The 26,075-nt window shown below is 32.0% G+C and overlaps 2 protein-coding genes across 2 annotated transcripts; both read left to right on the top strand.

The window, feature by feature from the left end:
- On the top strand, nucleotides 1-8,533 carry LOC130621588 (GTP-binding protein Rheb-like). The gene is made up of 8 exons (XM_057436895.1): nucleotides 1-200; nucleotides 3,542-3,613; nucleotides 3,875-3,942; nucleotides 5,141-5,223; nucleotides 5,660-5,716; nucleotides 6,908-6,955; nucleotides 7,026-7,107; nucleotides 7,363-8,533. Exons 1-8 carry the CDS (start codon nucleotides 149-151, stop codon nucleotides 7,453-7,455), a joined length of 555 nt encoding a protein of 184 aa, XP_057292878.1. The 5' UTR covers nucleotides 1-148; the 3' UTR covers nucleotides 7,456-8,533.
- Nucleotides 8,534-9,833: 1,300 nt separating this feature from the next.
- On the top strand, nucleotides 9,834-25,758 carry LOC130621587 (methylmalonyl-CoA mutase, mitochondrial-like). The gene is made up of 20 exons (XM_057436894.1): nucleotides 9,834-9,963; nucleotides 10,548-10,670; nucleotides 11,298-11,429; nucleotides 11,544-11,650; nucleotides 12,903-12,981; nucleotides 14,049-14,153; nucleotides 14,335-14,469; nucleotides 14,613-14,730; nucleotides 15,463-15,674; nucleotides 15,858-16,034; nucleotides 16,717-16,800; nucleotides 17,446-17,551; nucleotides 17,952-18,043; nucleotides 20,662-20,706; nucleotides 20,775-20,849; nucleotides 21,285-21,437; nucleotides 21,715-21,855; nucleotides 24,991-25,118; nucleotides 25,193-25,281; nucleotides 25,482-25,758. Exons 1-20 carry the CDS (start codon nucleotides 9,916-9,918, stop codon nucleotides 25,571-25,573), a joined length of 2,241 nt encoding a protein of 746 aa, XP_057292877.1. The 5' UTR covers nucleotides 9,834-9,915; the 3' UTR covers nucleotides 25,574-25,758.
- Nucleotides 25,759-26,075: the final 317 nt, after the last annotated feature.

The following is a 26,075-nucleotide window of genomic DNA, read 5'->3' as shown; positions in this document are numbered from 1 at the left end:
AAAGCAACGTTGGACAGGCGCCCGACTTTGAGTGGAATAAAACAACACCGCACCGTGTGTACAACAAGGTGATAAAAAAGGATTTGAAAAAGGAAATTTGTTTGGAAATGAAAGTAGACCCAGAAAAATAATTTAATTTTGCAGAGCAATGGCACCCCCTAAATCACGAAAAGTTGCAATTATGGGCTTTCGTTCTGTTGGTATGTGGTAGCTAATCTTCTTGTTTACCTGTTTTTACACGTCTCAAGTTTTCTCATGTATTTCTTTTGTGCACATGTTGTTTAAAACTTGGATAATGCCAGTTCAGAATTTTTATGGTAAAATTACTCAAGATGTGTGAATGATCATTCACAGAAAATTTTAAATAAACCAGTAAGGTGCTGTCTACAAAAGATTTTTATCTTTTTAAAACAGACAAAAACACTCAGAGTTATTTTCCACCCATTAGATAGATAGGTAAATGTGCATATTTAGCCTCGCATATATTGAAGGATATACCCTGTCTATTATTTCCAGGAGGAGCCATGGCTTTGATGGGGAGTCCTTGAGTATTTAATGCTCTCTTTGAGCTACGCAAACGCAATTGTAGGTTCGGCACTCTGCCAGACAACTCCCTGCCACATCCAAAGTCTCATAAAGTGTGCCATCTACCCAATTAAAGATAGCGACGAGATGTTTTCATCGTAGTAACAGCAACAAAGGTCAAAGGTGGTTTATTTCCTCCATACTTGATTGTTACACTTTCATGTTGCTCTCGGAAGTCAGTACCAAGAAAAACATCAGCTGCAAGACCATTCAATATATACATGTAGTTTCACAGAAATATATTTACGATTTTTAAGTGCCAGCGATACTTGGCAATAACCTATTGATTTAGTGGATAATTCGGTTGAAGTCATTCCAACCATGCTAGGGTCTGGTGTTACTCTTAAATTCAATGTTTTGCACAATCGTTCACTAATAAAACTTGTGGATGTCTGCACATCCACTGTCAATTAATGCTTCTGCTTTATGTGTATCATTTATCAAAACTGGTGACATGACTCGAAAAGGTTTGTTTGTTGAGGCTGTAATAGCGCCGATAAAGAAATCATCGTCATAAATTGGAGCAACAGCTGGTGTAAAGCGACAAAGCTTTTCAAAATTTTTCAAAATACATTTTAATTTATACTCGTATATGTTTGGATCGATATAATTTATTAAAAGGTTCAGCTTATTAAATGCTATGCTCTCAGGACCAGTTAACGATTGTATAAAGTTTTCAAACGTACGAAACCAATGTTTATAAGTTCTGTCAGCATCCGCAGCACTAGGATCAACACCCAGTCCGTCCGGTTTTATATAGCGCTCCATGATGTTTATTGATCAAATATAGCTTCTTTGATTGTTGTGAATAGCCAGCTTAATATTAGCTCAAAGAAGCTAAAATTGAACTAATCTGTAACACAACATAAAACACAAGACAAATATCATAACACACAGTAGAGCACATAAAACTCGTTTACGGTTTTCAAAGTATATACTGATCAACTACCTTACAAATAGATGGAAAGAACTAATTTCAATTGTTGGAAACAACTTTTATTAGTCACAGGACTGGAATGCAATCAGTGCAGAGCTCAACAATGTTTTTTCACTGTTTTTTCGCTACTTTTTGATATATTTTTGGCCAATGACATAGGAGTCAAGTATCAATCAGCCATATTCTGATAAAAAAGCCGAAAATGATCTGGCAACAGCCCCTAATACCCATGGACAAATTTCTTTCTGATGTGGTGGTATTTAGCTAGCTGGCTATACACAAACCACTTTTTGAAAATTGACAGGCAGAAAAATGCATGCAAAACCAATAATCAGAACACAATAAGAATATCCCTATACATTTATAGGCCTTATAGAATTGGTATTTCCATCAGTAGGGATTGTTAGCTCAGTCAGTAAGAATCGTTAGCTCAGTTGGTTGTGCCTGACTCTGTGTAAAAGGTTGTGTTTGATACTCAAGTTGTGACTTTGATCCTCACTTACGGCTGTTTCTAGTTAGGCAAAAATTTCACAGAACAGCAAGAGAACCAGCAGCGAAGCAGTAGTATTGTGACAGAACGAGCAGTCTAAGTAATTACTATTAGAGAAAAAGACGTAGAGGAAGGGGAGCAAACAGAAATCATCCAAACCTCTGAAAACATTGCAAAGCAACCACACACTAAATATGCACAACACGTTGTGACGAAGAGCAGGGATTATTTTGACACTAGTGCAAAAAACGCTGACACTAATCTTTTCGGTATCAATATCTGTGTTATTAAAAATGTCAGAATAAAAATAGTCTATAAAAAATAAATAGTTGGCCTGCCAAACTACACTGGGCCTTGTGATACACATTTTAAATATGCATTCTCTTACAACTCTCACTCAAGCTATATACTCATAATTCTTTTTGTTTGCCATTGTCTCTTTTCTCACCTACAATTGCATTCATATTGCCACGATTGTTCGTGTAGTTATAAAGCTTGATTAGCAGCAAAACACCCCTTTTCTCACATAAACACGGCTAAATTCTAAATTTGTCTTCTTAATATTAACAACAAAACTTGACAAATGAAAAAGCACTACTAGTTCTTATAAAAGGGTGTATAGCGTTTGCTTTCAGTGAGAAAAGTCATAAAATCACATTCTGATTAGGTTTTTGTTGAATATATTCCTTCCTGTTCAGCTTTCAACCGAGAGTAGGGTTAATATCTGAGGCAGATGTCTAAATAAGCAATTTGTATTTCCACAGCTTCCGTAGGTTAAATGGGAGATTTAATCACACTAGGATTTTATTTTCACATTTTTCAAACAGTAAATCACAGTAAAAGAAATTTTTAAGCACAAATATTGGCAAAGAATTGTGATTCCAACGACGAGTTGAAGATCGGGAATTGAGGGACATTCTGCATATAGTTTTGTATAGACCGCTTATACGCTGCTGGTTCTCTGGTCATTCTGTCAAAACTGGTGTTTTTCTATTTTAGTCCTTACGTGTATATAATATAGCGTTCGTAAGCATTTTTTTTACTTTTAACCTATACCATTTTTATATGTACAAACTATCAAATTGTCTGTCAGTATTTTTTTCATTTCCAAATCAGAGACAAATTAAGCATAACTGAATTTAAAATGTCATCTTTTAAAAAATAGCTCAAAAAATCTTATAAACTATATTGCACAAAAACCTCCATTTTTAAAAGCTTACAAGTTATCATTAATGTGAATTGTGCATTGTTGGATGTTTATGCATGGCTTCAAAACAGCAACAAAGAAACAGGTTGTTTGCATAGGCAATACGAGAGTATTTATGCTACAAAATTATATTGGCTTACTATTTTACCATTTGATATACAGGTCGTGCAAATGTTGGACATGAGTCAGACTCATTGACTTTAAAAATATTTAATAAAAGCTTATACTTTTTGACATACATATACCATTGGTTCTTTTTTATTTTGTATTTCAACTCATTAATTTGCCTACCATAATTAAAGTATATATGATATTTTTTTAGGAAAATCTTCCCTTTCAATTCAATTTGTGGAAGGACAGTTTGTTGATTCATATGATCCCACCATAGAAAACAGTAAGAATTGTAGCTTGTTATTAAAAATGTGTTTTATATTTTTAAAGAAAAGATAATTCCATTCAATATGTTTTATAACTTGAATGTACCTCTAATGTGATTTTTGTTATTTTTAAAAAGATGTATATACAAAATAGCAGTAATTTGCGTATTGCAAATTCATTTTTAAAGGTAGTTTTTAAATTTACATATTTCGTTCTTTTTTTCAAAAAAATAATTTTCTGAGGCTAAAGAAGGCTATTATTTGTTGTTATTTTTTAGCATTTCAAGCAAAAATAAAACATAGAGGGCATGACTATCAAATTGATTTAGTTGACACAGCTGGTCAGGTAATGCTTTAAGAGTTTTTTGTTTGTTAGACTGCTACAGTTGCCTTTTATAAGCCAATTTTTCTAGCATTTTTCCAATTGCATCCATTTAATTTTTTAATATTTCTAATATTTTCACATTTGAGCTCATTCAGTTTTAAAAGGTAAATGCCAAAGACAAGACTTAAATTATTTTCCTCTTGTGGTCTCTCAAGCTCCATGCTCAAGTTTTAATATTCTGAAGGTTGCAATTTAAACAGGAAATTTCTAGCTTAAAATCTGTAAAGTATAAAAGTATGTTAAATATTTCAATACAGGTATCTGTAAATCATTGCATGTGTGCACACTTCTATAGGTTTGTATGTTGTTTAATAATAAAAAGAATCTTGTGTAAATTATTGTGAAAGCAGCGTTAATTTTATTTGCTAAGCTTATATTTTTGTAAAATAAATTTTCAAGTAAGATGTTGGCCTCAGAGACTGCGAAGTAGACAATTTATCGGTTAGCATGACTTTTGGCCAACAAACACCATGGGTATTATTAAATAGAAATAACAGATAAAATAAATTTGTGTTTGTGATCTTCATTAACAGAATAAAGCACAAAAATGGCATTGATATGTTATTTTCTAATATTAAAGCAATTTTATTTCATGTAAACATAGATGTATGTGTGAACCTAACAAATTATGATATTTATTATGTTTAAAATAGTGCTGTCCTTTAATTAAGCATCACTTCCATTGAGAAGAATCACATTAAGTAAAAATATATATGGCCAAAAAATAAATTCACTTGTTGACCTGTTACCTTTAGTGACATATGACCTTTAATAAAACTCAAAAAACTTTTGGAACTACAAAACTACATTGTTTTATGAAAAATTTATAAAAAAACTGAAAATATTTCTTCGATACTTGTTGTCTGTTTTAAAGTTTGCAACAACAAACCTATTAAAGAAAACTTTAAGTCTTCAGTGAACCCTATTCCAGTTTTTTTTCTGAAACTCCTAATTAAGTTTTGTTTCTGTAACCTTTGATTAAGTCCATCATCTGATTTTTTTATTAACGTCATCTAAAAATATTTCTTTAGTATGGGTTAATTAGGTACAAACTATGCCTTTACTGCCTGTAACGGACACCACCTTAACCAGTGAAGTAAACATTTCCTAATGGTTGAAATTTTAGCTTATTTGCAACCACATAAACCTTTTGTTTTAGGATGAATATTCTATTATTCCCCAATCTTACGTTGTTGACAATCATGGCTATGTGCTTGTTTATTCTGTCACGTCAAGAAAAAGGTATATTAGTCATAACAGCACTACATTGTATTAAGCAAAAATTGGAAGGATGCTTCTTTCAAGATACTTTGTTTTCCTTTAACATATCACCTGACAGTATAGCAATACTTATTTTTGAACTATAATTATCACAACATTTAAGCAATGAGTACTTTAGCAAAATGGACTTTTTGTTTATTGTGTTTTGAACAAGATTGTGGATAACTTTTAAAATAGAGCTAAGAGGAATTAAAAGAGATTTGTTTTGTTATGAAAAATAATGTTGTGCGTTTTTGAAAGTGTATGTTTATGGTTGATTTGCTTTTTTTCAAGTTTGTTTGTGCTTTTAGGACAAAATAATTTTGAAATAAAGCAAATTTTTAAACATCTTTGCTCTTTAATTTGTTTGTTGTAAAGTGTATTTTTCATGGTAATATGTGTTAATCTTCTATACTAGTTTCGAGGTTGTGAAAGATATCCGAGATAGACTTTTGGATTTGACTGGAACTACAAGGTATTATTTTATTAACTTTATACACCTTTGTTGAAAATTTTGCTCTGTTCACAAAAGGTTACCACAAACCTAGTCTAAAAAACAAAGGGTAGTAATATCCAATGTAGTCTTTTCAATGAAGAAAAGAGTATAGGGAGGTGTGTCACACATCACACACACTCTTCGACATTCTGTGTCAAAAGGTTTTGTCAATTTGTATGCTTAAGCAGTGCGCTATTATTTCATTGACGTAGAAGAAATTACACCATTTGTCCACTCATATTAAACTGTATAATATATAATCTTCTGTTTTTTATTTTTCACCACTATAATTTCCTAAAAAGAAAACTTTACCATAAACTCAAAACTTTTTTTATAAGAGCCCTCTCGATTTACCACCCCTCTGGAATAAGCCCCACCTTGAAGTTCAAAATTTTAAATAAAGCGCCTGGGGAGTGCAAACGAATATTTACGGTACTCTACTAGTAAAGTCATATCATTATGGGGAGTAAAAGTTAAAGTTTTTCTTTGGTTTCCTATAAGAGAAAAGGATCACGTTTTCTGGTGTCCCTACAATTGTTGTCTTATAACAGGTGAAACAGCGGCTAAAATAATGGCCAAATTTTGTTGATTGAACGTCAGGATCATGTTACAAGTCGTCAGACTGACCAGCGAATGTTTCCTTGCTTCGTAAAAAAAATGTTATTTATTTACCATTAGGAATACATAATAATCTAAATATCTTGCTTCATATTTATTTCCCATTGATTTATACACGGTTCTTTCGATTTTTCCTCTTTTGTTTTGTGTAGTTAGCTAGTTAAAATGCTGCGATTTTGACTACATATACAAGGCTTCGCTGTTAGCAGTTTTTTTATTTATTTTTCTTATATCTTGATAGAATCAAATTTCGTGATTGAAATCATTAGAGGAATCGCATGGAATAGCATAGAATTTTTGACTGCCGAAAAATTAGATTTGTACGGTCATTTTTGACCGGTCATTTTTGGATATCCTGCAGCAGTATGATTGCTAGTGGTCAAATATTTATTTTAACTGCTGTGAAATGCAAAATTTTTCAGTAAATATAGTTTCTTGTTGAGCAAGGTTATCACTTGAGATTGTTTGTTATTTGAACCAGTGGATTCCACTCAGAATACGTTGCTTGGCTTTTATTATTGCTTTGATATATTTTTAATTTATTGCTTTTAGTTTGCCAATTCTTCTTGTTGGAAACAAAACAGATCTCCATATGGAAAGGTATTATTTTCTTGCAAGTTTTTCTCCAAACTGATGTGCATATTTTGTATTCGAAATTATTTTTTTATAGAGTTATATCTTCTGATGAAGGAAGTAATTTAGCGAAACGATGGAAAGCTGGTTTTTTGGAATCATCAGCCAAAGAGAATAAGGTTATAAATATTTTTAATATTACTCACAACAGAAAAAAACACTTTTTTTCTGACATTCAATCAGACTAATAGTGATTAAAGTGCCATTAAAGTGAATGGTTCAACCTTTGTTTTATCATTTTATGGTTCTTAAAAAAAAAAAAAAAAAAAAAGATTCAAATTTTTTTTAATTTTAATACAGACTAATTTCCATTTTTATGTATTTATATTTATTTGTATATTTGTATATTTAACTTTTCCCATTTTCATTTTTAGCTTGTGCACCAAGTTTTTCATGCAATTATTGATGAAATTGAAAAACAACAGAACGGTCCTCAACCAAAGGGAGGTGGTTGTATTATATCATGAAGTTTGCATAGATCAAACATGTCCAATATAGTTGAAAATTACCTCACACCATAATCCATGTTCCTGTTCGAAAAATACTGCAAAATTCCATGCATTGTTTTTATCATTTTATTTTTATCAACCCCACAAAATATCAGTCCCAACGCAGAAAAGTGGTACTGAAGGACTTAGGGATGTTAAAATATCAGCATTCTGCTGTTAATGTTCGTATAGTCAATTAAGAAGCATTACAGCAAGCAAAGAAACAGAATTGTTTTTGTATTTCGCCTAGCTATTTTTTGTATTATATTGTAAATATATTTTCTTCATTGTTTTATCAGATCAATAAGAGATTACTGTAAACATTTGAAATCTTGCAGTAGAAATCATCACATGTGGGTTTTTTTCATATTTTTATAACAGTTGTTTTTAAGAATCAGTTTGTGAAAAGAGAAACATTTCCTATTTTTCCTTTGTAATTCAGCTAATCTTATCAATAGTTAAAATGTTTGAAATTAATAAATAAATGCTTGACTCAAAGCATGTAAAGCATGAGCAGAAAACCAACGTAAAAAGAAAGAAAAACTAGAAAATAAAAATCCTAATAGACTTTTGAGTAATGATTTGTTAAGTCTTAGACAATAAAAGTCTTTTATTGTAAATGATGTATGACAAAATACTTTATGGAGATTGCAAAATGACTTAATTTTCCATGTGCCTTAGGTTGTCATTATTTTTTTCTTTAGTATTTCTAAATGTTTCTTATTAAAATTTCAGTTCTTACATGAAGGAAATATACTCTATGTACACCCAATGACTAATGTTTTTCTGGAAAGTGGTAAGGAAAAATTGGAGACCTTTTTTTGCAACTAGCCAAAAGTATTGTTTTTTGGTATTCCAGTTTTTATATATAGTTAATTTTACTAGGATATTTTATTGAAATCAGGAATTGTAATAGTTGGGAGCTGAATGATTTTACAGCTGTATTTAACTGTTCATTCTTACATAAACAATTGTAAACAAATTTTTCAGTTTTGCATGCTGTACTTTGCCTCTGCAAATTTTTAGCTTTAAAAAATGTTTCTATATATTTAATTAGCATAGTGAGTATTGCAAGGACTATTTTGGCTCCTCAACATCTTTTTTTGTCCAGTGTCTCTTTTTGTGGATTTCATAGTTTTAGAAAGTTTTCACATAAGCTTTGCAGCTTAATATTAGGTCAATTTCATGTTGACTCCCTCTTGACATCTAACTGGCATTCTGTACGTTAAAAGCCTCAATTGGACGCCAATCTGAAAAAGTATAGCCACTATAATTTTTTTCTTTACACTATGCAGAATATAATCCAGAAATATCAAAAAAACATCCAGAAATTTGTTGGTGCTCTTTGGTCTTACCATAAACGCCGATTCAGCTAATCGGCGTTTATGGTAAGACCAAAGCTGATTAGCAGCCTTCTAAGCAGGCTTCTAACATACATTTAAGTGTCTAACAGGTAATTGTCTAACAGATACTTTACATCAATAGCCATTAATTGTGATCTCAATGGTTTAGGGATACAAATATTGTTTTACCTGGAAAGAATTTTTATCTACGATTTATTCAAGTTGAATTAGCTTGATGCAAAGGAAAGTAATCAGACCTCCGATTTCTTGGTTAACAACTGATCATTATGTTGCCATCCATGTGGAAATTAAAAATTTAAATATTAAAATTTTTCTTATTTGCCTTGATTTAAATAGTTACTTCAATTTGGATAAAATATTTGCCTGTTTACATGTTATAATGAAAGAATTTCTAAAACTTTATTCTGCACACCCAAAAGTATTTGTGCATGAGCAGAGAGGGCATAGCAGGCATAGTTCTTGTTACAATTTCGTTCTAGTTTTACCGAAAGAGAAATAGAGGATTGATATCAAAAATATCTTTTCTTAACATTTTAGGACTAAATCAGTCTAACTTAAAAGTGTTGTTCATGTCCTACAAGCATCTACAAACAAGTTAGCAAATTTTGAAATTTGTCCCGCCAGAAAGTAATTAGGCTATTTTTATACTAAAATACTCTACAAAATATATTAAGTCAAGTTGGCAAATTCTATGTTTCTTCTGACAAGTATTGGATTATTTGGTAAAGCAGACATTTTAGAAAGTGCGACTAACACACCTAAAATGCTATTTACCTAACCTACACTGGTGAATTGGCGAGTTGATGCTGTTTGTCAACTTAGTATAATAGCTGAAAAATGAGGTGTTGTACCTCTCTGAAACTCACCCACTGCAAAAAAAGCACAAGTTAACTCTTCGTATTGACTTTGTAAAACAGCCAAAAAGTGCCATTCTGTTGATATTTTAGTGAAGAGTGTTAGAAAACCATGTCATTTTAATTGGTTCAGGCCACTCTGAATTTCCGTCAGATTTTTCCACTCAACATTTATTTTTTTTATTTTTTTAAAAATTTGAAACAGGCTAGAATAATTACCAATGTTATCCGCAAGGGCTGCTCTGTTGTCTGGAAGAACAACAGCTCAAGTAAGGTTTACTTTCTTATTTTTTGAAATCGACGTTTGTATTACTAAATGTACAGTTTACATTTGGGTATAAGGGTTAATGGTAGATGTCGTAAGGTTGCGATTTCAATAATTTATAGAATGTAATTTTGGTGTACTCACTTATTTTCACTGCTGATTTGTACTTCTTTCCAATTTCTGAATTAAATTTTAATATCAAATTAAATCATATGTAATGTTCTTTCATTTGTGTTTTCCTTGTTCTACATGTTTTTCTGATAATACTTTTACAATCTTCACATTATATTGTACACCACTCCCGAATCATTAACCACCTTATTCTATACTTGCTTTGGCCAATGAATGATATTAAAATTGTACATAAAAAAGTAATTATGTAAAAATAAAATCAAGGAGCCAGAACACAGGGGGCTGTAGATATAAAACGACATAAATCACAGTTAAAATATTGCCAAATGTATGGAAAATTTTTTTGCAAGTATATACTTTAATTTTAGATAAAATTATTGGCATAAAGTTACTGAATAGTGAATAATTCACTGTCTTATATATCCAACTGTAATAATCAATTTTAAAATTATCCAGGTTTACGCATCAAGTTGTAGATTGATACATAGATATCCACTAAATCCAGAATGGGCCGAGAAAGCTAAAAAAGAATTGAAGGGAGTTGATCCAGAGGAAAAGCTGACATGGAAAACACCTGAGGTAACTAATTGTTTTATTTTTTTTGTCATCTTGATTTATCATATTTTATAAACATATCACAATGCAAATAAAGGATACGGTATACCTTTCTTTGGATTAAAAAATCGTATTTTTTTTGCTTTTAGCCATTTAAAAAAAAAATATCCTCTTGTGTATAATTTGCCTTTTGTGAGAAAAATTTCAAAGAGCGACCTTCTGAATGTTGAAAGGTGTGATATTTGAAAAAAAACCCTTTAAAATGCTTTTTTGTAGCATTTTTTCGTATACGATCTATTACATTTCAAATCTCCTTAACAAAACTATAAAAGCTTTGCAGGAACGAGTGTTTTATTATATTGTCTAGTTACTACATCCCAAACAGGGACCTGTAGAAAGTAGTTAAAAAAATAGTTTTTCCATACTTTATCACGATTCTAAAAAAACATTGAATGAGAGTTCGGAACAAAGTAGTTTTGTAAAAGAAATAGTTTTTTAAAGCCAGGGTGTGTTTTTTACAAGTTGCAATTTTTCAAATTATTTTTATACCATTTGATAGGGATTTGAAATGTGTTTAGCGATGTGGACGAACTATTATTTACTGTTGCTGAACAAATCTTAATTTAAAAATTTTGCTCATACTATGTCCAGGGAATCAATATAAAACCATTATACACAAGCCAAGATACTGCAAATATTGAAGACGAAATTCCTGGAAAATACCCATACACACGAGGTCCCTATGCAACTATGTATACATTTCGTCCATGGACCATAAGACAGGTTTGTTGATATTTTTCTATACAATTTCACTCTGCAGTATGTAGAAAAATCTTATGCATACCATTGTTGTTATTAAAAAGAATAATAACATAAGAAGCTAACTTGTATTGTTAGTATGCAGGATTCAGCACTGTGGAAGAGAGCAACAAGTTTTATCGAAAAAACATAGCTGCTGGACAACAAGGTCTTAGTGTAGCATTTGATTTAGCCACTCACCGTGGGTAAGTATTTTCATATGGATGAAGCTATTAACTTAATGCATATCTGTTTGTGTGGTTCTGCTTTAAGGGACAGGGAACTAAGAACCCTGTTTTTTTTTGGATTTATGCTTATAAGCAATAATTTCTAACCTTGATGTCGAAATCTTACTTGATACTTCTTAATTAGACTTCATGTGAAGCCCAATTGTGTTTTGCTCTCTTCTATTTCTTCTTCTTTAATCCTTTTCTTTTGTCACTGGTGTTATAGAATTTGAAGCTCAATGCTAAAAAAATATTCAGTTAACTTAAATTGTGAGTCAAGAACGAAATTGTTAAGATTATCCATTTATTTTTGGGCTTAAAAAGTAAAGAAAAACTCATTTTAGCTGCTATTCTCACACTTATTCTCACAGAATTTCGAGGGAATTTCCTGAATAAAATGAATGAACACTGTTCTATTTAGTAAAATGAAATTCAGGAAATATTTGTTGCCCATCCTAAATTACTCTCATTTTGTTAAAGATTACTCTCCTAACTTAACCTTGACTTTATGTTTATATGAGCTCAATAAAATTATTGTGAAAAATGCTAAAATGTATTGAATTATGTGACTAAATTAATTTTCTGTTCAACATCGATCATTTAAATCTCTGTTAAAAAAAATATATTGTCACTAGTAGTTAGTCTATGGAAAATTTTACAGGGGGTCACTCGTCGCACATATTTCCCACATCACTATTTCATGCGTCCTTGTTACTATAACAAAAGGGGTCATTACTTTAATTATAGGTGTGATTATAATGCTGCTATTGTTTTGCTTATAGCTTTATCCTATTTTTTTAAACATAATAAAAACACAGTTAATTTTTTCATAGAAAATTTGAAACATTTCTTAACCTTCAAAAAATGACCTAAATAGCTTCAGTAGTTTTTTCCTTAACAAAATTATTGCTCATTGCAGACACTAATTTTAAGGGCTAGTGTTGAAAAGGCACACAATAGCGATGCCAGGGATGTTAATCTAAGTACTGAAATACATACGATGGGGGAACCTTTACCATCATTATTATCGGCTTAACGTCTATTTTCCGTGCTAGCATGGGTTGGGCAGAATAACCTTTCTCCAATCTGATCTAGACTGTGTTACTTTTAAACTAAAATTCTTCTGCATCAAGTCTGTCCTTATTATCTAAGTACTACCTACCTAAGCGGCTAATTACAAGAAAAGAAAAACTTATTGAAAATAGGCCTGATTACATTCCTAATTTTTTAGCTATGATTCAGATAATCCTAGAGTACATGGTGATGTGGGTATGGCTGGAGTGGCAGTTGACTCTGTTGAGGATATGAAGGTATTTGTTAGAGAATTAATTATTTCTTTCTGATAAATTGTCACAACTTGTTCTCGTTACTTCTTGAAATTTGATGCTGCCTTGGCACTGGCTAGTGAATTCTGTAATGTTATTAGCAATTCGAATAAAAATGGCAGATTTTAAATTTCAAATTTTAATTAACAAAATTTGGGAGTAACGATTGTTCTGTTACCCCGTTGTTACCGTAACGTTTAAATAGCATGAACAATTTTTTGTTAGCCCAGAGTCTTTATATTTTATAAATATATTTTTGGGATGTAATTTAACAGTCATTTTTACTTCTTTTTAAATTTTTTCCCCTTACAATCCATAAATTAAAACTAAATGCACATATAACGAACTTTGTAAATATTAAAACTCATCTATCATTACCATAATGACGAAATTGGGTTAACAAAAACTTATTCACTGTTGTTACCGTCAGGTAAAATTAAGGTGCTCTTCTCAAACACCAAAATTTTATGGCCTGTTTAAGATCATTCTAATTAGTAAGAATGTTGAACCTGTTAAGCCATACTTATCACAGCACACTTGGAACTTAGGTTATTTGGTTATGTTAACTGTCTAAATTAGTTTCAATTGTTGCTGACGTCGACATGATTGCTTTTTCTAACTTTCAAGCGAAAATGATTGACTAATGTGTTTTAAATGCTTTTTAACTCTTGAATGTGTATTTGCAAAAGGGGTGCTTGGTCTGCCTTTAAATTATTGTTCTATGTCGGTTTCAAACAACAGTAAAAAAATTGTCCTTTTGCTAACACATTGCTGTGTTTACACTTGTTCATGTTCAGCTACCTAGCAAAATTTTTAAATACAAAAGGATTGCAGCTACATAATAACCTCATGAAATTTTTGTAGACTTTGATAGACCTTATTTTATGAAATAGAAAGTACTACGCCTGATATAAACGATATTCTCATGAGCAAGGTATTACACACAAAGTATCGACAACCAGTATTTCACTAAAATTGGTCACCAGTACAATGTTTAGCTAACAATAGATAGACGTTAGATCGACAATATTGTGTGTATTCAAATTCATTAGGCATTATTTGATGGTATACCATTGGACAAAATGAGTGTTTCCATGACGATGAATGGTGCTGTGTTACCAGTGCTTGCAATGTATGTTGTTGCTGCTGAAGAACAGGTATGACGTCATGCAGTTATTAATTAAACACGAATAAACATTGTAATTACTAAAAATAGATTTCTAACTAGTTCTCTGCTGTTTCATGCACACAATATGTCGTATATATTTCTGTCACTACAGGAAGAAATAAACACCTTATTATTGGAAAAGATTAACTTGTGTTTAAATACATTTTTAGGGTGTCAGCCAGGACAAATTAACGGGTACTATACAAAATGATATTTTAAAGGAATTTATGGTGAGAAATACCTACATATATCCTCCAGAACCGTCCATGAAAATTATTGGTGATATATTTTCATATACAGCTCAGGTATTTTTTGTTTTGTATAGATCGGCCATGGGCAGTCGTCAGGCTTTGTATGTCAGAGTACAACATGAAAACCAGTCAGTTTCTATGTAATACGTTTAAAATAAGTAAACACATGAATGAGTGAGTGATTGTGAAATGTTTAGAACATGCCTCGCTACAACAGTATATCTATATCAGGTTATCACATGCAAGAAGCTGGTGCCGATGCTGTGTTAGAAACAGCTTTCACGATTGCTGATGGCTTGGAGTATTGCAACACTGGTATTACAATGTTTATTAAATAGAGGGTAAAGTAAAAGTCATATACCCGACACTCCGCAGGACATAGGAATTTTTTTTTTGTTTAGCAAGCGCTTCAGTACTCAGGTTAAGAAGAGTTCGCACCTAGAAATTTCCATCTTACATTTGCAGATTCTCTCCGATGAGAATGATACTACATTTAAACTCGTGTAATTCAAACTTATTCGAAAAAATCATGTAAACAATATGACGATATTTTTCAAGAACAAGCGCCATAATTTTTTTATTGTATAAATCGAGGATAAACTAATGTAATTTGATATACTCGGCAGATGATTGTTTAATTTTAATCACGGTTCATAAGGTTATTTGTTCAACAGCAAATAAAGTTATTTTAAGATTATGTTGAATATTTTTATTATTAAATTTTGTTAGTTTCATAAAAATTAGTCCTTTTATATGACAAAACAATCCATTAAATTTAGCGACAATTCTTTTCAGGAAAAGAACAACTTCAATCAACGAATTATTAAGCAAAATCTTTAAACATACACTTAACCATCGTGGTATTATCCTTTCGAAGTTTTTTTTTTTTTTTTTGAGTGGACAACATTTACCAATAACCCTGAAAATAAAACCAAGATCTAAAGAATGTTTTTCAATTAAACTCATGTTTTTTAGTTCTCTTATATTTCACTCACCCAAAGGCTCAAAATCTGTTTTACAACCGAGTCCTGTATATTTTAATTCTAGGTATAAAGTCTGGTCTTAACATTGACAACTTTGCACCACGTTTGTCTTTCTTCTGGGGTGTTGGGATGAACTTCTATATGGAGATCGCTAAATTTCGTGCTGCTCGAAAACTCTGGGCCACCTTGATAAAAGAAAAGTTTAATCCAAAGAATACCAAATCACTTTTACTTCGCACCCACTCGCAGACATCTGGATGGTCCCTAACTGAGCAAGTATGTCTGACCATGAAGAATTTATCACTTTTATGTTTTTCACGTGTCTGCTAGGCTTTTAAGTAACTGGTAATTTTTGACATCAATATCATTGATTGACATCAATAAGACACTTCCCAAGATTACAGCTTAAAAAAATTGTTTGTTATAAGCAATTAAAAGAAATATTTTCCTTCTTCGTAGGATCCATACAACAATGTGGTACGTACAGCGATCGAAGCCATGGCTGCAGTGTTTGGTGGGACGCAGTCATTACACACGAATTCTTTTGATGAAGCACTTGCGTTACCATCAGAATTCAGTGCACGCATTGCACGTAACACGCAGATCATCTTGCAAGAAGAGTCGGGAATAACTAAGGTCCATTTTTATTTAAATTCAATGTAAATTTTAATATAAACATTAAGTATAAACTACACAACACGTTTCTTAGGGTTGCTACGCCTGTCTCGTTATGCCAAGTGTTTACTACATATGTACATAAATAAAATGTTCTTTGATCATGCCATCATTTTTAAAAACCCCTAAAATAATCTTAATTTCTTCGAAAAAATATAAAAATCTCCAAAAGTCTCTTCAAATTCTTCTCAAAAAAAGTTAAAAATTCTCATCGAAAATTTGATTCTGTAAAGAGTGGCAACTGTTTACTTTTTCGCAATCTTTAATTTCGCTATTTTAAAAAATACCTCTTGTGGTCGCATTTGCAAACCTTAATTCGGCAATTTGATGTTAAAGCTTCATTTGTAACGTATGCAGTAACAACGTTTACGTTTGACATACTCTGGTTTTTAATACATTTTACATTATGCATATTACGTTTTACTAGTATAGATGGATATATAGTTGGATACTGAATGGTTAGATTAACTTCCTTCGAGTATTTAAATTTTAGTTTTACCTTAAAATAAGTCTGACAGGTCACACTACTGAGTGAATGTTTTTACAGTAATTAAACTATTAAATTTACACTTTTTTTAACTTTAATTATAATGTACGAGAATCTAATGATTTTTTGCCAAATATATTTGTCTTGTTATCGTAGGTTGCAGATCCGTGGGGCGGTTCCTATATGATGGAAAGTCTAACTGATGAAGTGTACGATGCTGCCAGAAAAATAATTGACGAGGTGTGTGACTTTTTTCGCCTGTGAAGTTTTTTTATTCCACTTTTTTATAATTGAAATACATACAAGAAGCCCTGGGGGCTCTAAGAATTTCCGCTCGCTACCAAAATATTTGAATATTTGATGAAAACCTGCTAATTCATTGTGTTATCGTGCCAAACATTCGAAGAGGTTTGGTGCATGAAGCTCTGAAGATAAAGCACACAAGTGACATTATATCTTACAACAAACGCAAAAAAAGAAACGTGTCATAATAAACTCACATTTTAAAAGAAATTGCTAACAAAAAATACAGCCCATCATTCATGGTTGAAAGTCTTGCGACTGAAACGTTTATGGTCTTAAACGGCATTTAGTTGACAAAAAATCAACATTTTGATGTGACCATCATTTTCAGCATACTTATTTATTAACTGTGCCAAATTTTGTCAAAAATAAAGTAGTTTTAATTTTTGGACCAATTTTCAAAATTATGATGTCACCATTATGTTCAGCATACTTTTTTTGTTAACTGTTGTTAACGTGAAATCCCAGGGTCAATTTTTCTCAAAAAATGCTCGGAAAGAAAAAAACGACGGCTTTAAAGATTTCCTACGCCTTCGGGCGCGGAAATTCAATAAAGGCTTGTTTCTTTTTTGGTTATGTTAGATTGAAGAGATGGGAGGTATGGCTAAGGCAGTGGCTTCTGGGATGCCGAAATTGAGAATTGAAGAAAGTGCTGCTAAAAGACAAGCAAGAATAGATTCCAATCAAGGTTTGGATAATGTTTTAAAGTTTGATTGCTTGTTTTGTTGACGCGTTACTCGAAAGCAAGACTAGTTTAAAATTACAGGAAAATCACAGAAAAAGTTTGAAAATAATTCGCAAAAAATTCTTCCCGCCAAAATTTCTTCTCATAATGTGTACCTTGCGCAAGCAGATTATGTGTAGATGTTACTATTTTTTGTACTTGTCACCCCTGCTTGTTCATCCGGTTTCGAATGCAGAGACTTTTTTGTGCAGTGTATACACGGAGGAGATATTTACTATGTTTTATTTTATCTTACCAACGATTTCCATCTGTGTCGTAGACATGAATTTTAAAAAATGTTTGCGAAATGTGTTGATGTATTCTTTTAAGGCGTAAACTATTTGCTTTCATCTTGTGTGTATAGAAACGATTGTGGGAGTTAATAAATACAAATTGTTGAAAGAAGATGAAGTGGATGTATTGATTGTTGACAATAGCAAAGTTCGTGAAAGCCAAGTAGGTTCTGAGTAATTACTAATTTGTTACACTGTTGTGTATACTATAATTGTTACACTGTTGTGTATACTATAATTGTTACACTGTTGTGTATACTATAATTGTTACACTGTTGTGTATACTATAATTGTTACACTGTTGTGTATACTATAAATTGTTACACTGTTGTGTATACTATAATTGTTACACTGTTGTGTATACTATAATTGTTACACTGTTGTGTATACTATAATTGTTACACTGTTGTGTATACTATAATTGTTACACTGTTGTGTATACTATAATTGTTACACTGTTGTGTATACTATAATTGTTACACTGTTGTGTATACTATAATTGTTACACTGTTGTGTACACTATAAATTGTTACACTGTTGTGTATACTATAATTGTTACACTGTTGTGTATACTATAAATTGTTACACTGTTGTGTATACTATAAATTGTTACACTGTTGTGTATACTATAATTGTTACACTGTTGTGTATACTATAAATTGTTACACTGTTGTGTATACTATAATTGTTACACTGTTGTGTATACTATAAATTGTTACACTGTTGTGTATACTATAATTGTTACACTGTTGTGTATACTATAAGTATACTATAAGCAATCAAACTTTAAAACATTATCCAAACCTTGATTCTACTATAATTGTTACACTGTTGTGTATACTATAATTGTTACACTGTTGTGTATACTATAATTGTTACACTGTTGTGTACACTATAATTGTTACACTGTTGTGTATACTATAATTGTTACACTGTTGTGTATACTATAATTGTTACACTGTTGTGTACACTATAAATTGTTACACTGTTGTGTATACTATAAATTGTTACACTGTTGTGTATACTATAATTGTTACACTGTTGTGTATACTATAATTGTTACACTGTTGTGTATACTATAATTGTTACACTGTTGTGTATACTATAATTGTTACACTGTTGTGTACACTATAAATTGTTACACTGTTGTGTATACTATAAATTGTTACACTGTTGTGTACACTATAAATTGTTACACTGTTGTGTACACTATAATTGTTACACTGTTGTGTACACTATAAATTGTTACACTGTTGTGTATACTATAATTGTTACACTGTTGTGTATACTATAAATTGTTACACTGTTGTGTACACTATAAATTGTTACACTGTTGTGTATACTATAATTGTTACACTGTTGTGTATACTATAAATTGTTACACTGTTGTGTATACTATAATTGTTACACTGTTGTGTATACTATAATTGTTACACTGTTGTGTATACTATAATTGTTACACTGTTGTGTATACTATAATTGTTACACTGTTGTGTATACTATAAATCGTTACACTGTTGTGTATACTATAATTGTTACACTAATGTGTACACTATAATTGTTACACTGTTGTGTATACTATAATTGTTACACTGTTGTGTATACTATAAATTGTTACACTGTTGTGTATACTATAATTGTTACACTGTTGTGTATACTATAATTGTTACACTGTTGTGTATACTATAATTGTTACACTGTTGTGTATACTATAATTGTTACACTGTTGTGTATACTATAAATTGTTACACTGTTGTGTATACTATAAATTGTTACACTGTTGTGTATACTATAATTGTTACACTGTTGTGTATACTATAAATTGTTACACTGTTGTGTATACTATAATTGTTACACTGTTGTGTATACTATAATTGTTACACTGTTGTGTATACTATAAATTGTTGCATTGTTTTATTGTGTATAGACCGAGGTTTGATATATTCCAGCATATTTAGTTAAAAGAAAGTAGTAATGACCGCGAGGTACGCTACAACCTAATTAATGAACGTCCCTCTCGGTCAGGAAAGAAAAAAAGTCGTTGAAATTGGGGAGGGGGTACCTTAAGTTGTAAAAGATTTCAGTGTTTGAGGGTGCTTAGATTATTGTGTTACTTGAATGTTGCTTTTCTGTTCAAAAAATATGTTAAATTGTGAAATGCATAAAATGTTTGTGCAAGATATGTTCATGAATACTAAATACCTAATACCTACCCGTATCCCATATGTGAACGAAGGATTAGCGACTATTAACTACACAAAACTAAATCATGTGTGTATCAAAGTATTCGTCGTTATTATGAGAAGTTTTAGCGTTGAATTAATGTGTTGTTTTTTCAATTATACTGCAAAGCAAAGTAAGAGTTTTTGGTTTTGGCAGCAAATATTCGTTGCTTATTATTTTCATTTATGATAAGTGACGCACGATATCGTAGATAAAATGGGAGGTAGCTTTATAATTTAAGCGCATAAGACCACAAAGAGGCAGATAATCAAGCCAAAAATATTAAAAATTTATCAAAAAACATTGCAGAATTTATTTTATCGTATGCTATGCAAAAAACAAAAATATGTTTTTTAGCTTCGATAATGAATTTTTCGTTGTTTGATTACATAAAAGAAAACAGTAAAATATCCAAATGACGAATGAAAATTTCAAAGATAAAATATTTTTGCTGTGAAAGTTATACTTGTAATTAATCTAGATTTTTTTGTACTCGACGTTAATAGTGTGTTAGGTTTCGAAGCAGTATAATTGGTAAGCCTTCTTACTTTCTATTAGATCGCGAAAATAAATCAAATTAAAAGCACAAGAGACAGCACAAAGGTTTGTAAGTTTTGTTTGTTGCGCTTGTGTCCTCGTTTTTGTATAATATCACGTCATACTAACTTCAGGCTACAGAAGCACTGAAAGCTTTAACTGAATGTGCGTTTAGTGGTGAAGGAAACCTGATGGCGTTGACTATAAATGTGAGTACAAAACGTTAATATTATTTAAAATTGTTTACCTAGGATAGCATCCTTAGTTCCTACTGGTACTGGCATTTAAAAAATCCCATTTGAGCTACAAAAGGCGTGCAAGCACAACAACCTCTTAACTAGACAACCGCCTAAGATATCAATCCTATTCTCATGCTATGCAGAATTACTTTATAGTCTCTGGCATGATTCGGCTGGGGTTTAAACCAATAACCTTCCGCACTGTAGGCGAACGCTCTACCACAAGGTCACCAGTCATTTTGATTGCTTGTTTATGTTTTTCATTACGTGGACAAACTTAATTTGAAATGCATTTAAAAAGTAGGCTTTGAATCAAGGTTATCTGCGAATTTTTATCATAGGTATGCTATAGTGTGTATCATTTTTTTCAAATTTGTGAGAATACCGCCATGTTTTTTTTCATAGGCGTCACGTGCTCGTTGTACAGTCGGTGAAATATCAGATGCAATGGAGGAGGCTTTTAAACGTCATGTCGCTACTGGTAGAATGGTCAGTGGTGCTTATAAATCAGAATATGGGTCGAACAAAGAAATCGACAATGTCATTAAGAGAGTCGAGGTTTGCGGGTATTTTTTAACTTTGTCAAATTGTTTTATAGAAGAGTTTACACGAATAAACCAGTTAAAGAAATTTAAGTTGGAGAAACTTATTCGTCAGGTGGTTATATAAACGAAAGAAAAAGTAAATTGTCACTGAAATTCAACGAATTTTCCAACAAAGTTGAAAGGCTTAGTCAACTTCAAGATTAGTCGGATCATCTGAACGTTGTTTAATTTGCATATTGTATAAAATTGCACTGTGTTGGGATTTTAAAAAGTGACTTTTGTTTGCGCAGTCGTTCAAAGATCAAGTTGGACGTCGACCTCGTATAATGGTGGCCAAGATGGGTCAGGACGGTCACGATCGTGGCGCGAAAGTGATTGCTACCGGATTTTCTGATCTCGGCTTTGATGTGGATGTTGGTCCATTATTCCAGGTAATTTATTTTTATATCTAGAAAACTTAGGGGGTAATTTTTATGAATCCAGACAAGTTGTATTTAGCGCGCATTGATTATTTTGAGATTTGTCGTTTGAGTTTGAGAAAGTTAAAAGGAACATTTAAACACTTTTGGTTTGTTTGATATTTTCTCCTTTCTTAAGTCTGCAATTTCCTATATAAGAAGGTTTCAAATGGTAATTAAATTTTAGCATATTCATATATCGAATTTTCGAAAATGTATTTGAAAGAGAATTTTTCTTGCTTAGTAGATAACTTATATTGTGAACAGGAAAATATAAAATTAAAATCTTGCGTTTTGGAACTTGTTGGCACAGTTCAGTTCGACGAAACCAAAAGAGTAACAGAAGGGATTATACAGGCGAAAATAAGTCCCAAGTGGACGATAAAACGGTCACACGAATTTGTGTAAAGTAGCACTTGATATTAAGGAAGGTTTATTACTTTAGCAATTTTCTCAACGTTCTACTTTTCTCGCTAAAGTTCACGTAATATAACATCCAAAATGAAAAAAATCGCAAAAATCTGAAAATGCACCAATATTTAAGGTTTTTCTTAATCACAAAAGATTTTTACAATTTAATTAAAAAAAAGCGCTCGCAAAAGTTTTTTTTGCGAAATTTGCAAATAAAAACTGCCGAAAGTTTATGCCCTAATTTCTTCCTTGTGAAACCTCCCGGAGTAAATAATGCGCGTAAATAATGCGCGTAAATAAACTTTAAAGAAGACGGATGGCCTGGGGACGGCAATTTTACATCACATGGTCGGCTTGAGATGATGGTTATGTTTTTCAGAATCGAAAGGAGGCCGAATATAAAAATGGTAGCCATTTAGATGTGAACATTAAAAGTGTCGAAGTTCAGAGATGTGCGAGATGCACATGAAAAAAATCAAATGGATGATGTAGAATTACTTCTGCTTCATGATATAAACAGTTCTAATAACCCTGACTTCCCACATTGGCAATTTAATCGGTTTGATCGTGACAATCTGTCAGATATTGAATGAAATGAATACTTAAGTTTTCTTAAAAATGATATCTACACATTGGTTGACGTTTTCAACTGCCGGTACTAATAAAATGTTCAAACAGACAAACAATTGTTCCTGTTGCAGCTTTAAGTATTTACCTTTAGAGACGTAATTCCACTTTTTAAAAGGTCATTTAGTGAACTCAACAATGTGACTTCAGTTATACTTTCAAATATGTACAACACTCATAGACATACACTTGTTGACAAGGATCAACAATGGCTAGCTCCTGCAAAGTTCAGGAGTACGCTGATGCAATACACATTATACGTGATCCACAACCTTATTGTTTGGGATTATTGACGGGACTGTACAACCATATGCAAGACCTGGTGAAAGTGTGCTTTGGAATGGGCATAAACGTATACATTCGCCTAAATTTCAGTCAGTTGTAGCACCTAATGGATTGATCGCACAACTGCATGGACATTTCGAAGGAAACAACACGACAGAGCAATATTGTCAATCAGTATACAATCGGGATTGTATACTAGCTTGCAAAGATTCTCTCTCTCTCCACAAGGAAATGTTTTTGCATTTATAGGGATCCAGCGTACCCACTTCGTGCTCATTTACAAAGGTCATTTCAGGAAGCGAGGCTTAGACAGCTTTAAAGAGAATTTAACACTGGAATGACTTAAGTTTGCATTGCTGTAAACAGGTGTTTAGCGATGTTGTAAACTATTTTAAATTCATAGACAAAAAAATCAGGTCAGTTTAAGTCCGATTGGAAAAATGTACATCATGTTTGACACGCCTTCATTGCAAAATTATTTTAAGTAATTTAGTCTTTAAGTAATTAAGCATTTTTTAATGTGAGGGGATTTAACGAGAATCATGTTAATATAAATAATACCGTATTTGCTCGATTTATTTATCATCAGTGTACATATTAACTTGATTTTGAGAGAGCTGTTGTTAGAGTGTGAGTGTGAGTGCTAAATCAAGGAAGTACAAATGCCTAAAAATAACATAATATCAAAAACATAAAAAAATTACAAGTTCTAATCAAATGTTAATCGTTTGCCATTTTTTGAAGCAAAGCCATTATCGGTTACTGTTGCATCTGAAGTATCTGCAACATTTGTTGTTGTTGTTCCAATTGTTCGAAAAATATTCTCTAGTTTTCTTATTCTTCCTACTATGCTTGCATAAATTTAAGTTCGTGATCGTTGACAACCTTTTCTCTTAGCTAGGCAAGAGTTTTACTACCAGTTGATCGAGATTTTCTTATTAGTTTTGACTTTTTCTCCTTCTTCTTTTTTAGGTTTCTGCAAGTGTTTCTAGAGCTTCTAACCTTCAGCATCAATAACATCTTTTTTGAATTCTTCTATTTTACAAACTTTTCTGTTGATGTAAGATCATCATCAACCTCTATGCCCGTAATTTAATTCTGCTGAGTTTTTTTTGTTTTAAACTTTGTCACAATAAATTAAAGTGTTCTCTGACTGACAGTTGATTCACCTAACATTTTGGTTCTTCAATAAGGAAACTGTTTAAACTATTCTGGTCTAAGCATTACAGTTTTCTCTAATACCAGGGTTATAAGAATAAGGCTGTACTAACATAACCTCTCAACAAAGCAGCTCATCTTGTAGTTCAGTCCATAGGAGGATTCCAGCAACAATATATGTAATAGTACTTTCGTATAAAATTACTTTTACAATACTTTTATACTTCATAACTTCGGAAAAGAAAATTGTAAAAACACGTTTTCTTTGCCATCTTGACTGCGACAGATACTCCTTTCTCACGTACGGTGTGAAATCAGGACGGGTTAGTGTCCTAAATTCAGTGTAATGCTCGGTTACCGTACCAAGCGCTCCCGTCCTGTTTGCTAAAGTACCAATTCATCGTCTTCATATCGTTGTAGAATGTTGTTTTATTATTGATGATATTTAGTGAAATATGTAAAGGACCTGTAAAAATTTACGGGTTCGCCCGTGCTTCATATGTAGTATTTCGTGTGTCTGTAACATAGATATCAAATTGCTATCGCTACTATGGTACCAGTTTGCGCAAGGACTTGCGCTATTAGTTGCGTTTATTTCGTGTTCGTATATATTTCTTGTTGTTTTAGACACCAAGTGAGGTGGCGCAGCAAGCTGTTGATTCCGATGTACACGCAGTTGGTGCAAGTACGCAAGCTGCTGGTCATAAAACCTTAGTTCCAGAGCTAGTGCGATGCTTAAAAGAGCTGGGACGAGAGTGAGTGGTGAAACGCTTCACCCCACCATTTTACGCAAGCTGTTTTTAATGCGGAGTTTTTTTATTATTTCTAGAGATATCGTGGTTGTGTGCGGTGGTGTAATTCCTCCGCAAGATCACCAATACTTGTACGAGAAAGGCGTGACCAGTATATTTGGACCAGGTATGTATGCCGCCAGTAAACTTTGTATTCTGAATTACTACCTTGAAATTTAGAGAGAAACAGTCGGTAAAGTCTTGTTGCATCATATGGAAACCTCGTCTTTAAATTTTCTAAAAATGAATTTCGATTTACTTTGGTGTAAATATTATTTGCACGATGATTTAAATAAGAGTTTGCACACGTAATGATCATTTTTTAAGGGACACGAATACCTGAAGCGGCATACAAAATGATGGACGACATTGAAATCAATCTTAAATTAATAGATCCACCAAAACAGTCAACATCTTAATAACTACAACCACCCTGAATTCTTGAAATTACAAAAACCTTTATTCGAGGGGAAACGTTGGAAGAAAACGATGAAGCTATTGTATTTGAGAAATCTTGCGAAATCTTTATAATAAATTTAAACAATTTGCTTATCCTGGGAACATGTTTTTTTATTTATACCAGCTCGGTACAATGCTGGTAAAAGGCTTGTAAATAGATCTTCAGTATTTGTATAATAATTAAAATTGAAAAAATTTTCTAGTTTTTTGTTACTAGCGATGAGATAAGAGACAGCGATAAGACTTTTAGCACCTATGAAGCGGGAGCATTGTCAAAACAAAAATTGGAGCTAGTTTAACGCGCTGTTACGACAAAAAAAACCCAGAGGCGCAACTGACTTCATAACGCGCTGTTACGACTGGAAAATTGGAAACCAACGTAACACAAATAGATGTGATATTTATGTTTTTATTTTTCAAAAAAACTTATCCAACTTAAGTCTACAATATTTAACTTCAGTT

This window comes from Hydractinia symbiolongicarpus, chromosome 12 (genome assembly GCF_029227915.1).
Source record: "Hydractinia symbiolongicarpus strain clone_291-10 chromosome 12, HSymV2.1, whole genome shotgun sequence".
In the NCBI taxonomy this organism is placed as follows: Eukaryota; Metazoa; Cnidaria; class Hydrozoa; order Anthoathecata; family Hydractiniidae; genus Hydractinia; species Hydractinia symbiolongicarpus.
Note: the sequence above shows the minus strand (reverse complement) of the source record. Positions and strands in the feature narration are given on the sequence as shown.